Source organism: Myxine glutinosa, chromosome 3 (assembly GCF_964187855.1).
Source record: "Myxine glutinosa chromosome 3, kmMyxGlut1.1, whole genome shotgun sequence".
In the NCBI taxonomy this organism is placed as follows: Eukaryota; Metazoa; Chordata; class Myxini; order Myxiniformes; family Myxinidae; genus Myxine; species Myxine glutinosa.
In genome coordinates this window covers 128,455,843-128,472,793 of record NC_136263.1, presented here as the reverse complement: position 1 = coordinate 128,472,793, position 16,951 = coordinate 128,455,843, and the positions used below count along the sequence as shown (strand labels likewise).

General features: G+C 42.4%; 1 protein-coding gene across 1 annotated transcript in view; it reads right to left on the bottom strand.

Annotated features, from left to right (window-relative positions):
• Positions 1 to 12,142, bottom strand: part of LOC137423215 (uncharacterized) — an 81,789-nt gene extending 69,647 nt beyond the window's left edge. Inside the window, exons 1-2 of the mRNA XM_068110118.2 lie at positions 11,662 to 12,142; positions 2,117 to 2,807 (exon numbers count right to left, since the gene is read on the bottom strand). Coding sequence (XP_067966219.2) covers positions 2,117 to 2,798 — 682 coding nt within the window. The 5' untranslated portion in view covers positions 2,799 to 2,807; positions 11,662 to 12,142. The remainder of the gene's footprint in view (positions 1 to 2,116; positions 2,808 to 11,661) is intronic.
• Between the last annotated feature and the right edge of the window lie 4,809 nt (positions 12,143 to 16,951).

Genomic DNA, 16,951 nt, shown 5'->3' with positions numbered 1-16,951 from the left:
TCATGTGAGGAATCTGTGAAAAGGTACAGCATCATTTGTGGTCAAGTGATCAGCATCGTACTGCTTACAGAGGAATCAGTGTATTGCATTCTTCCAAGCCTGTCCCTCGGTGTGCTGCAGTTAGAGTGGAGGAGCTCTTGACAGAGGAGTCTGGAGTAAATGTTCATGAGGCATGTCTTCTGTTGATTACTTTGAGTGGCTTTACCAGGCTGACCCACCAACTGTTAAGTTGAATATCAGGGGTGTTACTATCCCTATTGCTGACCCTCCAATCAACTGTGAACCATCTTTGTTTGTGGAAACAGCCTGTGGTGAACCAGTTGAAATGGGGCAAAGCTCTTGGGATTTGTGGCATCCATGATGAACTTCTCAAGGCTGGTGGAAATGCTGTACTTATGTCTTTTCGTGCTGTTTGGAGCACAGGCATCATCCCAAACTGACTGGAGAGGGACCTTGTTGTCCCTCTCTGGAAAAAGAAGGATGATTTCCAGGACTGCAACAACTACCAAGGGGTGATGCTGTTCTCTGTGCTGGGAGAGGTGCTTGCTTGGATAATTCTCAATGGGGTTCACCAGCATCTGTTGGAGCACTACCACCCAGAGAAGTCTGGCTTTACAACAAAAATCAACAATTGACGTATCCTTGCTCTTCAGGTATTCCCTGAATGCAAATGAGAGTTTTAGCCTTGAAAGAGCTGCGTGCAGCCTATGTTGATCTCCACAAAACATTCAGTTCAGTGAAGCGTTTGAAGGATACTTGGTCTTCGTGGTATGCCAACAAGTTGATCAATCTGATTTTTGAACAATACTCTGGTGCTGTGAGGTATGATAGTTCCATCTCTGACTTATTTCCAGTTTTTAATGGAGTTTGTCAGGGGTGTGTACTGACTCCCTCACTTTTCAGCGCTGTATAGACTGCATTATGGGGAAGATGTCAGAGATATGTAGCTGTGGTGCATCATTTGGGAATGTCAAGATCTCTCACCTTGATTTTGGAGATGATGCAATCATCTTTGAGAGTCTCTGGACATATGGGGACCCTCAAGGCACTCATTTAGAAGTCGGAGCCATTGGGTTAATGGGTCTCGTGGGTCAAGACCAGGCTTTCAATCAGATATTGGATACTATCTTGTCTGTACCTGTCTGTGGCCAGGATATTCATGTCCCTCAGCAGTGATATTCATGGTTCCGCATGTTATGAGCTAGAGGTCAATATACAGTGCCTCCAGAAAGTATTCATACCCCTTGACTTTTTTCACATTTTATTGTGTTGCAGCCTAATTTAAAATGGAATAAATCGAGATTTTTTTGATCTGATCTGATTTTTTTTATATTGACTGATATACACATAATATACAGTACTAGTAATGTCATAATACCATATTCCCTCAATTCCATCCAAACGATATTTACCTTTTCATCCATTTACTTCACAGAGAAACCTTAAGAGTCTTAACAACCACCTTTCGAGGCCATTTCCCCCCGCAGAGCAGGGGTTGGTCTTTTTCTGGCACCGTGGGTCCCCTTTTTGAAGCAATGTTTTATGGCCGGATGCCCTTCCTGCCACCAACCCTGTTCGTCACCTCTTGCAACACACAGAGCATTACCAGTGAGCTGGTACTCAATTTGCCGACCTCGGAAGGATGACAGGCTGAGTCAACCCCCCTGGCGTTAATTCAGCTATCGACCGGGATTCGAACCCAGGATCCTAGGATCCCAAGCCAGCACCCTAACCGCTAAGCCAACCAAGAGTCTTAACAATTAGTGATTATTATGCTGTTAAAAGGACATTCCTGTCAAACTTTCCATATATTCCACACTCTATGGGGGAAATAATTCCCTTCCAACAGCCCATTGGAACTGGGTTATCTGCTCGTACTTTATTATCGAAGTTGATTTTGTCGGAATGAAAATTATTTGATAACTGCTTTGTGTTTCACACCATTATGTCACTGTCTTGAAAAGCAATCCCAAGATACATGCACCCACAACATATTAAGTCTTGGAAAATTGCTCAGAATGCAAGACAATTAATAATTTAAGGAAAGAAAAGAAAACGTCCGTTTATAATACATCTGCAAAATTCCAAATGTAAGATGATAAAATTGAAATCTCACCTTTCTTGGAACTTCTAGTTAATAATGGCTTGGGCCTAAGAGCCGGCTTTCCATCCATATAGGAACCACTCTGTTTCTCTTGAAGCAACTCTGCTTTTTCTTCATCTGTGATGTTAGGAGGAATGACTGCACACGAAGGGTGCAGAAAAGGAGGAGAGCTGCAACGAAATGGTCGAGGAACATCTGAAAGGAGCAACTGATGGCATCCCCTATTTATCCTCCCTGGTGCTTTTTCTGGTGGAAACCAAGTTAATTCATTAGAGCTACATGTCGGCCTTTTTGCGTAAGACTTCACATTTTGCCATGGAAAAGGGTCTCCGGCATCAGCAGTTTGACCTTCAAAAGAATGCTTCATAGTCCGCACATTGCCAATGTCCACAGCACTGTAGTTTTCAAAACGTGCACGCATCTTCTTAACTCGACCCAGTCGTTCAGTATCACCTACAACCAGAGTGTGCCATGGCAAAGAAGCATGTGAGGTTGGACATTGTGCAGGCAAAGAGGAAGATCGTTGAAATGCTGACGGCAGTGTCGTTGCAGGTGACAAAAGAGATGAAGATGGTATTGAAGAACCATCTGATGATGGCAGAACTGAGCTGTGGGATGATGGCAGTGATGATGTTGATGAAGAAGCAGAGGATGAGAGGTGAGTAGGCACCAGACCAGCTGGCCCCAATTTCATCTCCTTTCCCTGAAGAAAATGGAAAACACCATACAAAATAATCTTTGGTAAATTAGTGTTTTGCATTTACAACATACAAATTTAAGCCAAAGGCATCTTTTTAATATTTAGATTATGCAAGGCAATCATATAACAATGACATAGACTGAGACCTATTTTCATGAAAAATAATGTAATCCCTTTAAAATAAATACTATTTTAGACAAACTTATAGCGATAATGCATGTATGTGGTAGTATCGAATTGGCAGGATAGCCTAGGGAAGTATTTCTCAGCCGGATTTACCAGACGACCCCCCCTCCTGGTATTTGGTCGCCGCGAGCCCGTTGCTCCTATAAGGGTTAAATAAAATAAAATAAAAAACAGGGATGGGGATTAAAAAACCCACGATACTGGCCGAAATACTGGGTTTGTTTAGGTGGGGTTGTTATCCCAGGTGGAGAAAATTGGGCTGGGTCCATTCTTGTGAACCCTGACTTACAGGAGTAACAAAAAAGGCTGGACTCTGGGCCATTTTTACTTCCCTTTTTGCACACATGTCAATTTGAGGACTAGTCTAGCATTGTATCTTGCTCTCGACATTGAACAGCCTGTTTATGGCTTTAGTTTTGATCACTACTAAGCTTTAGAATGCAAGTTCACAAAGATAAGTCATTGGGGACATAACTTGGACTTGTGCAACTACTGAACACAGACAGCTCGAGACCACCGCAGAAACAATCGCTGGCAAAGCTTATGTAAATTACATATTTCTGCATTGCATATTTAATTATTTTGTAAAAATTTCCAAAACAAAAAATCCACTTTGACATCATGGGGTCTCATGTGTATTATTGGGTATCAGGGACAAAAAATCTCAATTTAATCCATTTTAAATTCAGGCTGTAACACAAGAAAATATGAAAAACTCAAGGGGTATGAATATTTTCTGAAGGCACTGCATTCTGTATATATATATATATATATATATATAGATATATATATATATATATATATATATATATATATATATATATATATATATATATATAGATAGATAGATAGATAGATAGATAGATAGATATAGATAGATAGATATATATAGATATAGATAGATAGATAGATAGATAGATAGATAGATAGATAGATAGATATAGATAGATATAGATAGATAGATAGATAGATAGATAGATAGATAGATATAGATAGATAGATAGATAGATAGATAGATAGATAGATATATAGATAGATAGATAGATAGATAGATAGATATATATAGATAGATAGATAGATAGATAGATAGATAGATAGATGGATATATATAGATAGATAGATAGATAGATAGATAGATAGATAGATAGATATAGATATATATATATATATATATATATATATATATATATATATATATAGATAGATATATATATATATATATATATAGATATATAGATAGATATATATCCAAAAAGTTTTGAGTTTGAAGCTAGTTCCATCCAGACAATGTACCACTTGGATATATTTTCACACTGTTGTACACTGTAGCAATTGACATACTTGGCAATATCTCAAATGCATCCCACAGAGATTATATAGATCCCTGCTTCATTTACTGCATTATCGAAGAACTTGCTGTTTATATTTTATGAATGGCGACCATTCATGGTTTGTTTGCTGCTGCATGGCATCATGACATTATCCACAAATGCCTTGTGTTGTGTCATACCAAATTCGGAATTTGAAGTCAAAGTGTGGAAATTGATTATCTGCTACAGTATTCCGAATCACAGATGGTTTATATACCGTGGGATCCTTTGGCTGGAACACTTATTCAACATACTATTGTCAGTAATATTTTACGATCATGGATCTTTACCACATGTGAGTCAGTGGATGCACGAATGCATTCTATATGTTAAACTGTATTCATAGTTGCCCAGGTAACAACACCCAGACTTGTACACCTGTCTGACCTTGTTGTTTGGGAATTTAAGTGAACTAATATTAATGAAACATTATCATTCACAACAATTTCCAATGAATCAAGGACCTTTGGCTCTCTTTTTTTTTTTTAGAAAAAAAGCAATTTCGTATAAAGTGGAAAACTAAGTTGCAAACACTATTACGTGACATGAAACATTAATTATTTCGAGAAATGTAACTTTTTAACCCAAACATATGGAGTGCTGCCATCAACACATATCAACATGAGAAGAGACAAAGCAGAAATGGTGATATAAAGCAATAAAATGTGAGGAAGAAGCCAAATGGAAATGGTGAGTTGAAGAAACCACAAGGTAAAAATCGCCAACACACACGTGTTTTGACTGAACCCTCCAGGAATTAGGATTAATCTACATGATAAAGAAAATTCCATTGGATCTTAAACGAAAAGCAGGACAACTTTATCATAGTTTATATCCAAAGCAGCTGTTCTACTTCAGCAAATGTAAAATAAGACCAACCCGAAAAATTATTTCAAAATGTTCATAGATAATTTCTAAATTTCACGGAGGAGGAATGCAGTCCACCTATATACATGTGCAGTGTCTGTCACGTCCGTCATGTCACTGAATTACTCCTTCAAACTTTTGTGAAATCATCCCAAACTTCCAGTCTGCAACCACCCCTCCCATGTGTATGTACAATGAGTTCCTTTTTGAAAAAAAAAATTCTTTAACTTAAATCTTATATTGCTTATAAAAATTAATATCACAAATATTACAAATAAATTTCTACAAAATAAATGTTTGTATTATGATTACTCTAAATCCTTGCCAACACAGCATCTCAAGTACATTCATTATTTATCGATACATACACATATGTGTATGTGTGTGTATATATATATATATATATATAATTTCAAAACACACCTGGTCACAAGTGTGCCTCCCTTTCCGGGTCCTCAGTCGAGGTCCTCAGCATCATCCCGTTTCGGCCCTTCAACCTCGATACGGTTAGCTAAGGTGGGCCAGTAGGGGCACATATGCCTCCACATGCAGAAGCTACACCAAGATGCAGACATACCCCCACCCCCAGCCAGTGAGAACTCAGATGACAACAACAAAACCGCTTCCACTCCCAGAATCCACAGCCCCTCACCCACTCACTCACACACCAAAAAACCACAACTTACCACCCGACCACCTACCTTTACTTTACAACATGCACCACTCAAAGAAAAACACATTCATGCAAAACCATACCCACTCCTGCAACACATACACACCTACTCCTGCAACACACACACACACACACACACACACACACACACACACACACACACACACACACACACACACACACACACACACATGTACACACACACATCTCTATTTCTCTTCCACACTCAGTCACTACCCCTTTAGGCTGAAATGAACCACCACCCACAACCTCAACCTACACCGTTCAACATGCCTCCATAAACCTCCTCCATATCCACAGTGAGCCTTTCAAGGCAACCTGGGCAACTTTGTCACACATCCTCCTTCTTTCTGTCCCACACACTCCAATCAGAGCAAGAAATGCAGAAAAGTAATTGCCAATATACTCTCTACACCCCACGTCAAATGGCTAACAAGAAACTCGCCAACCCTTCTCCCGACACTCTGCCTCCAGCTCACTGCACTTTCCTCTCTTCTTCTCATGCACCTCCTCAATGTTCTCTTCCCAAGGCACAGCCAATTCCCTGAAGATGACCTGCCTTGTTGTACCTGACCAGATGACAATGTCAGGCTGCAACCTTGTCACACAGATCTCCTCTGGGAATACCAATTGTGGCTTTAGGTCTGCCACCACCTGCTAATCACAAGCACCTGACAGCCCTCTTGCTTTCCACCCCCTCCTCTTTCCACCTCTTAGCACTTGGCCCTCTTTGACAAATAACACCTCTCCCCCCATCGGTCTCCTTCTCCACTCTTCTATATTTCTCTCTCTCGATCTCAGCACCTCTTATTGCACTATCTGCACTACCACCGCCAGCACATGATCATGCTGCTACTTGTATATTCCTGCTCCCAATGCCACTGAGATGCAATCAGTGCATGCTGCACCATTCCCAACAACAACCCCCACAATCTCAAGTTTACTGGTGACGGAAGCACATCATATGTTGCCCACAACAGGAAACTCAACAATATTGGCTCCATCCTCCAAATCTCTTGCCTCTTCAATGTCCTCACCCGCACACCTTCCCACCACGTCCAAGCACCTTGCTGTGCCTGTCCGACTGCTTTCACATATCTCCCCTCCTCTTCATTTCTTCTCATCTCCCTCTCAACCATCTTCATCCTCTCTTTCACACATGTCTTTCCCCATCGCTCATGCTTCATCCACCCCAAGCCATGCTTCCCATGCTGTACCATCCCCATGACCTCCTCCCGTTGTAACCGCTCCTCCATCTCATCCACCTCTGCTCTTGCATTCCACTTCCGACTGCTCTTCTTTTCTGGGAGAGCATTCTTTACTACCGCATCACTGGAATCCCGCAACATCATGAACTCCCGCACCGTCACCACCTTAAACTCATCGGTTAATGATGTCAAGGGAAACCAGAGTTTCCCACCCTGACCATAAAGGCAATGTTCATCAAACAGCGTGGCACTCCCAACCACCTCCTCACAAACCCGCTAATCACAACGTCCATCCTCTACTGGGCATGTGTACATGCCCAATCGCAAAATCATACATCATCAATGGCCATAATACTCGTGGCATCAATCCAAACTTCAAACACCATACCTTCAACTTCCCTGGAAAAACCACATCCATCAATCCTCATCAAACCTCTCAAAAGCTTGTTCCTCACCTCCTCCACCCTCCCCACATCATTCAACTCCACTGTATACTATCTTCCCAAACTCTTCACAGGGGCCTCTGTCAATGATGGAGCCACATCCCCTCCAAGCTCAAACCTGTGCATGTTATCCACCACTCCTTGTCTCATCACCACACTCCTCAACTTTCTTGCTTTAAAGCCTATTCTTGCCTTCCGCATCAACATTTCCAGTCGTCCCAGTACCTCTACTGCTGCAACAGCCGAATGTTGGACAACTGTCAGGTCATCGATGAATGCAAACATCGCCGGCAAACTCTTCACAGGGGCAGCTCCACTTCTTTCCCATATCCACTAACCACACACACACACACACACACACACACACACACACACACACACACACACACACACACACACACACACACACACACACACACACACACACACTATATATGTATATATAGTCACGTGAAAAAGTAAATACACCCCATGTAAAGTTTTGACTTTTTCAACATATTTCAACATACAGCTATTTGATCTTCATTTCAACAATATTGATAGAAAAAGGTGATATAATATATCAAATATCATGAAACATTTACATTTTGTAGTCCATTGTATAATTTAAATAAACATAAATGCAAATTTCGCATGTGGAAAAAGTAAGTACACCCTTGGCTCGAACAGGTGGTATTGCCCCCTTTGGCAGAAACAACCTCAAGAAGGCGTTTCTTGTAACTGTCTACCTGTCTCTGACATCGACTGGGAGAATTGTTTGCCAACTGCTTCATGCAGAATTCTTTCAGCTGTGCGATGTTTGAGGGGTTTCTTGCATGCACAGCTCGTTTCAAATCCCCCCACAACATCTCGATGGGATTTAGATCCAGGCTTTGACTTGGCCATTCCAGAACCCTCCATTTCTTTCTTTTCAGCCATTCCTTGGTGGATTTGCTGGTATGTTTAGGGTCATTGTCATGTTGCAAGGTCTACCTTTGGTTCAGCTTCAACTCTCCGACAGATGGCCTCACATTATCCTCAAGCACCCTATGGTACAATGAAGAATTCATAGTGTATTCTATGATGGTGAGCCGCCCTGGCCCTGATGCAGCAAAGCTGCCCCAAACCATAATATTTCCACCACCATGCTTTACAATTGGTATCAGGTTCTTGTGGTCAAATGCTCTCTTTGGTTTTCGCCAAACATGTCTTCTGGTGCTGTGTCCAAATAGCTCTACCTTTGACTCATCTGTCCAGAGCACATTGTTCCAGATGTACTGGAGTTTGCCAAGGTGTCCATTGGCATACTTTAGACTTGCCCTGATGTTCTTTCTGGACAACAAAGGTTTCCTCCTGGCACACTTCCCATGTAGATCAAATTTTTGCAGCCTCTTTCTAATGGTAGACTCGTGCACTTTGACATGAACAGTGGCAAGAGCTACCTGTAGGTCCCGTGATGACATTCTGGGGTTCTTAGAGACTCCTTTCAGCATCTTGCGGTCTGCTCTCAGGCTGAACTTGCTGGGGCGGCCTGGCCTTGACAAGTTGGCAGTTGTTTGGAATCTTCTCCACTTATAGATGAAGTTCCGGACAGTCGAATGATTGATTTCAAATTGTTTGGAGATCTTTTTAAATTCCTTCCCAGACTCGTAGGCATCTATAACCTTCTTTCTGAAGGCCTCAAAGAGCTCTTTTGATCTAGGCATGGTGACGCCACACACTTCAACAACAAAGAGCAAACCAAACCAAATGTCTGAGGTTTAAATAAGACAGGTCCCTCCAAGATCCTCTCTAACGATGTTCGAATCATTTGCACCTGAGCTGGTGCACCTGATTCTAATTTTAGGTATTTGAAGTAGTGATAAATGTGGGGGTGTACTTACTTTTTCCACATGTGAAATTTGTATTTATGTTTATTTAAATTATACAATGGACTACAAAATATAAATGTTTCATGATATTTGTTATATTATATCACCTTTATCTATCAATATTGTTGAAATGAAGATCAAATAGCTGTATGTTGAAATATGTTTGTCAAAACTTTACATGGGGTGTACTTACTTTTTCACGTGACTGTATATATATATATATATATATATATATATATATATATATATATATATATATATATATATATACATATATATATATATATATATATATATAGATATATATTCTCCATTCCACCTCCAACAACAGCAACTTGCGCACACACACATACACACACACACACACACACACACACACAACACACACCACTCGGTGGTGGTGACTTGGTGTTGTAATATTTAGAGCGTCTTCTCTGAATCCAGGAAGTCAGCAGTTTCGAACCCCAGCCAAGTCTTATCAAGGTTCTTAGAAATGGTACGTGCTGCTTCCTTGCTTGATGCTCTGCATTTGAAGAGGATAGAGCAGAGACGAACGACCATAGGTTGGCAACAATGTTCTAGGCTAGAGGAGGCTAATGACCTCCTCCTGCCTTGAAGCTACTTGCAAAGAAGGTATATATATACACACACACACACACACACACACACACACACACACACACACACACACACATATATATATATATACACAAAGAATTATGTTAAGCACCCCCCCCCCCCCCCCCCCGTTTTTTTACAACCTCGCACATTACAAGTTTGTTGTCGTCAAAACAGTGTAATATACCCATGATATTGCTATATTTTCTGGAGAAGTGATATTATGGTCACATAAAAACATAACAATCATGCCGTTTTCAATATTTTATTCTGAATAATTTAAGGTGAAATTTTTTGGGAATTTTAGGCATATTTTCACCTCAATTTAAGTATGGAGCTATAGGTCCATCACGGACAGTGTGGATGACGTTTATGTTTTCTAACGTACAGTCATTGTTCTGAGAGGACCTCTAGCGATCTTTGCGTCAATAACGTGTGTAGGACCCACGTGATCGGATCACTGACTCAACCCTACGTCTCATAGACCCTGTAAGCCGTCGTATGCGTTGCTGTGGCAGGTTGTTCCATTCCCAATCATTATTTGATCTCACATACCTTAGAATATATGCCAATGTATACATATACACAAAGAATATATATTAGGGGGTGCTTACCTTAATTCGTTGTGTAGGGGTGCTTAACTTAATTCTTTGTGTATATATGGTGTGTGTGTGTTTGTGTGTGTGTGTGTGTGTGTGTGTGTGTGTGTGTGTGTGTGTATGTATGTGTGTGATTAAAGCATTGACACCTAATATCGTCAATCTAAATAATGTATTGGAAATAATCAAAGCAGTCAAGTAGTTGTAAGTCAAAAGAAAGTTACATGATGAAAACCTGAAAGTTGGAAAACATTGCCCTCACGCAAGTAAGTCAGAGCGACAGGAGTGATACAAAGAATCTCACTAGGAATTTGAAAGAGATACTCGGACATTTCACAATAAATAATCTACACCTCGATGAGTTCTGCAATGTATTGATTAATCCTTAAAAAGAGGTCATCGTGTAAAACTGCTACGATGTGCAACACCTGAAAATATTCCTTTCCTTAAGCTTCAAAACATGACAACTTAACCTCAAAATGTAAAGTTGAAAAATAAAAACGGATTTTAGGGCCTCGTTCCATTCTCTTAATACCTGGACATTACAAATGAAAAACCAACAATCGCAGAACACTGAGTTTTGTTTTTCAAATGCTGTTTTTAATCTCTAACGTTGGGTTTGCAAGTTCTCGGTGTACCACATGAGTCTTATCTTACCCGAGCAGACAGGCATCAACCGGGTGTGCTCTGAACAAAAAGGAAATCTTACAAGGCCATCGATCCCCGAGGGCAGAGTATCATTTTGAGTGCACTACACCATTCCATTGGGTCACATCGCTCAACATGTCAAGATGGGGATAAAAAGCGGTAAAAGAGCACCGATGATTTTCCCCTCTGCAGGAAACCCGTGATGTTTGTACTGGAAGGGATGTGTTTTCCTTTAAATACGTGGCCACATCTCTTTCCTTCCCTCCCACGCCCCTAAAAGACCCCTTCCCCAACCTCTGCCCGACCGTTAACAATAGCCGCCGCGTGAGGCACGTGTGTTGTCAATCTCGATCGCACAGCACGGCACAGCTCACCTGCCGTGTTCACCGACTCGTCACGTCGATCCACGCTTGCCGGGCAGTCCAGGGCAACTACGAGTACTCCTTGTGTGAGGTTTTCCTGAACGAGGCATCTGGCCCCGGCTTCAAACAAAAGGGAGCGTGTGGCAGAGGAAGGGAAGACCGATACATTCGCGATGCTTCGTCCCGACGTCCCCAATAATCCCGTTTCGACGCTTTTGTCAAGGTTTTCCTGTGGTCCTCGATTTTCTCTTGCCGTGCACCGGATTCCCCTCTGAGCAAAGCTCGCACGCCCAACGTGCGCATTCGTGGCGAGCTTATGCGTCACCTCATCCGGCGTTTCACATTCACCCAGCTTGTGCTGGCTGTGAGAGAGAGGGAGAGAGAGAGAGAGAGAGAGAGAGAGAGAGAGAGAGAGAGAGAGAGAGAGAGAGCCTTCCTCCAGTATGGGTGCCTGGGGGTGCCAAGTGCTCACGCTCCCAGATCACCGCCCTCTGCCCCAACCATATTCCCTCCCTTCTTCCAATCTCTACCACAGAACCCTCCTCCTCCAACCAAAACTAGATGTATTTGACAATTCCCATTTACTTTCAATCAACTACCGGCTCTTTAAACATTTTCTCATTATTTATCCTCGACCCTAATCATCCAATTTTTTTTTTTTCCCTTACAATTACATTCTGATTCGGGAATTCGCAGGACTGGGTGTGGCATCATTGCCCATCAGATGGGACGTCAAGCAATGGTCTCATCTGCCTTCGGCATTTGTCACTGCGTGGTCAGCATTAAATATATCGCTGTCTTTACGCCATTGTGTGCTGGCACCATGGCTAAGTTGTAAAAAAAAATATCCGACATAAGGTGATGGAAAGGTGATGGAAAACCACCAGTGCATTATTGCCATGTGAATGCTTCGGCAAGAGCGACGTCCTGGACAGAAGAGGGACTCGATCAGCAATATCCGTTTCACCTATTCCATTATTTCTTCATCACCCCTTTCCCCATTTTACCTCTCCATCTGCCCATCCCCCGATTTCCTTCCATGTCTGTGCACCCCCCCCCCCCCCCCCCCCCGTGTTTCTACCTCCTCCGTTCCCTATTTCTCTGCCTGCAACACTCCTTCCTTACAAACCGTTTTCCTCTTATTCTCCATTTCAGAGCATTTACAATAGTACACCAAACAAACTGCACGGTGCATGCCATTCTCAAGCCATTCAAGCTTGAGTTTAACCGAACGCACTGGATGCAGTTTCTGTCAAAAGGAACAAGTCTATACACCACCAGTGATCTGGGCGACACATTGTCCAGGATCTCTGCATTGGGAGTGCGGGCTTGTGTCATCATGAATAATAATTCTTGGCAAATCCCCCATCTGGTTCAGCTGTCCGATCTCTCCGCTATCTCAGAAGAGACCAGCTGCCTCGCGGGCCTTGTTTCAAAATGTCCAGTGTATGCTTTGGAAAGATTTCCATCTTTGCCTTGAGAAACAACTCTAACTGTGTGTTTCCAACAAGAGCTAATTTGGTATTTCAGGAACAAAATAAGAACAAAGACATTGGCTGTTTGAGGTGGGAAGCTGTCTAGACATTCTGTGTATTCTCAGAAACCAAACTGATTTATCATTTATAATATGAGTGTAAAAACTGGATGAGATTAAATGTGATCGTTGGGACAGGACTTAGAAGAAGAAAATAAAATAAGGGATTTGAAACTGTGAAAAGGATACGAATCCATGAAATCTCCACTGCCAAAAAGACAAGCACATGCAAATGTAAAAGGCAGTTGGAAGAAATAGCGACCCCAGTGTTTATTTACACTTTTTATCCAAACCTGAAAAAAAATTTGTGAGTGGCTTACATCTCATTGCAACGGACATGTCACGTTCAAACATGATATTGATTTATATTACATTGAAATCCATTACCGATCATGGATATTGGGGGGAGGGTGGTCTGGTGATTATGTCATTGGCATTATATGCAGTAGCAACAGAGGAGTCGATGCGCATAACTACATATATATATATATATATATATATATATATATATATATATATATATATATATATATATATATATATATATATATATGTTCTCCGCCGCTCTTACCCTTACCAAGGGGGGATTAAGCCCCTTGTTCTTTCTGGGCTTGGCGGAACCGAGACTTGAAATGCCTCTTCCGGGCGAACGCAAGGTAGGGTTTCGGGACAATCCTCACTCGTACCTAAATCCCTGCGCCGCCACGAAAGCGGGGAAGCAAGCCTCGCACAAGCCACGTGTGATTTGGGTACACCGAGCGGATTGAGTACCACATGGTCCGTGCAGTCACTGTTAATTATTGGACACTGATTCGAGCGGTTCTACTCGTACCATGCTTAGCCAATGAGGAAATCACGAGAACGATCGAATGGAAAGGAAGAACACAGGTTTAATTATTATTCCCACACGTATGTACGTTCTCAGACCGCGTCTTTCTCCACTTAATGCCAACTCAGTCCTCTTACTACTCACTTCAATCCAACTGCTCGCGAGTCCTTCTCATCAGTCCTCCTCGTCAGTCCTCCTCGGCAGTCCACTTGGGGGCTTTGCGCAACCGCTTATATTGATACGCCCCGAACCTTCTCGAACCCTCTCGAACCTTCCAACCACGCCCTGTGATGCAGTGCTGCCACCACACCCTGTGAGCCCTGATTGGCGGCTCGCGCTTACCGTCAGCTTCTCTGCCGCCCTCATGCGGCCCCTGACCCGACCCTCCTAGCCGGCCTCGTGTTAATTCGCGCCAAAAGAATCAAAGGCAGCGCAAAGAGGCATAAGGCTAGGGAGGCGGGATAGTCAATGAAAGTAGAAGTAGGACCTATTCTCCTTACTCTACTCAATGCAGAACTAACATAGGAAAAGGACTAAGCTCACAAATACTAATAAATAACTGCACTATCGCGAGGCTACATGTTGCTTGTGTGACTAACTATGAGGGGGAAATTTAACCTTTATTATACAAAACTCAAAACCGCAACAATATACATACATACATACATACATATCTTACTATAATTCACCAAATATCCGTCTGTGTGTCCGTCCGGTCGCAGGTACCGCAAAAACGGCTGAACCGAATGCAAATATATTTTGGGTGGGTAATCCTGGGGCCCTCTGGAGTAAAATAGCTATACTGTATTGTTTTTTCCAATTTTCAAATTTTCCAGTTTTTCCCAACATGATGAAATAATATTTTCCGATATGAACAGTGTTGTGGCTTTTATTGAAATTCTACAAATACTGTTTAGATTTTGATGAGAATTATGAACCTGCCGTGAATGCAGAAGTGGACAGATGACGGCAATGAGCGCATTTGATAATATCCCAATACAACCGTCATTCAATCGTAATGTTAAATCGTTAAACGTTAATCGTGTTAATCGTTTTGTTAAAGTATAAATTGATGATTGGAATTGAGCGAGTACAATTACGATTTTGAATTCGTAATTGTGTTCACCCAACCATACGGAACTTCACATCAGGATTTAAATATTTGTTTATGTCACAAATGTTGTTAAAAGTTTATTTTTTATACAGTAGTAACGCTATTTAATTTGTGATTGGAGTTATGCTGTTTGAAATGAAAAAGGAGATATCGATTTCAAGTGAATGACGAAATTCCGTGACGGTTTTACGTTCTAAGCGTGATATTCGCGGATCGCCATGTGCAGATTCGCCATTGACTGGGTATAGAACAAGTGTACCCGTTTGTTTGCGAAAGGGTACGTTTTTCATGGAAGTCCTTCACGAACTTGCTGTCCATGTCTAACGTGCGACTGAAGGTGGTACAGGAATGTGGAAGTTCTTGGTTTCATGCTTTAGCATTCACCGTTTCTGCATATATTAAATATGTGAAGCCAAGAAGTTTGCTTCTGGCCTCCCACCTGTGCGTAGCACGGGTACCTCACTAGTATATGTAAATATATATATATATATATATATATATATATATGTATATATATATATAATTATATATACACATACATATATGTATATATTGTCCTGTGGCCGACTTTATTAAGTCAGAGCGTCCACGGATAGCAATTGAGCTTAATGAGGCGTTTCCAATTAATGGCGGACGATACGCGAGCAGGGGGGTTTGGGGGAGAATGCCGCTTGCTGCCTGCTCTTCCGGTCAGTTTTATCGTCTTGTGGCGGAGGGGGAATTAATTAGTGTTGTGCTAATGGGCCTAACTAATATATTTGATGTATTGCCATAAGGGACACCGGAATGCTCACAGAGGTTTCATACACGTGGGAATTAGCATAAACCCTGTAACTATTTAAAATCCCGCATTCCCCCGTAATGGGGACAAAGATACACCTTAATCCGAACAAACCGCCTCCACAAAACCTATTACAGGTGAGGTTCACTATCATGACAGTCGAAGCACCTACCTATGCAGATATCTACCTGGATCTATATATGCCATACCTAACCGACATAACAAAGCCCCCCTCCCCCTCTTGGAACCGTAGCCTCTGCTAGGTTCACTGCAGGTGCTACCATTCCAGTCTTAACACTTGCTGTCTCAGACCTAAGTTCTGTGTAACAGTGCGTGGCACCTCCAGCCACGTCCCTTGCACCTCCTCGTCATCCCCAAGTCCCACCAACTGCAGCCTCTCAGTGCCAACCATATATGACCATGCCCGAGGTCTAGTTGGCAGTCGTGTTCCACCAGGAAACTCAATCCCAGCATACTCTGATCACACACCTCCGCCACCCATGCCACCACGTTGATCTCTAGACCACCCAACTCCATCCTCGCCACTCCGCATCCCAATATTGGCGCCGTTGCCCCCGTAGCCAGTTGAAGGCTGTGTCCTTCTACCCTATCAATTTTGTCCCAGCCTCTTAACACTCTGGTCTAGCATACTTGGCTTGATAATGGTGTCACTGGCTCCAGTGTCCACCACAGCCTCACAAAACTCTCCCTCAATTTTGCATCTAACCCTTAGATTACCCGTGCCAATTTTTCCGCAATTCACTACTTTCACCAAAGAAGGGCGCTTCTCCACACACTTGCCAGTTGAGCATGGCCCTGTATGCTCGGCTCGTTCTAGTTTCCCAAACACTCTATTGTGACAGGCCCAGGCCGAGGTGGTGGTCCTCTTTCTGGTGCCTGTGGACCCACTGGGGGCCCCCTCCTTTCTGGGCTGTGAAGCCTGTTAGGAGGTGGTTGCCCAGGTGGTTGCTGACAGTCCCTCTGCATGTGCCCTCTTCTCCCACATCTAAAACAAGTCCCCATGAACGGACCCTCTGGTACCCA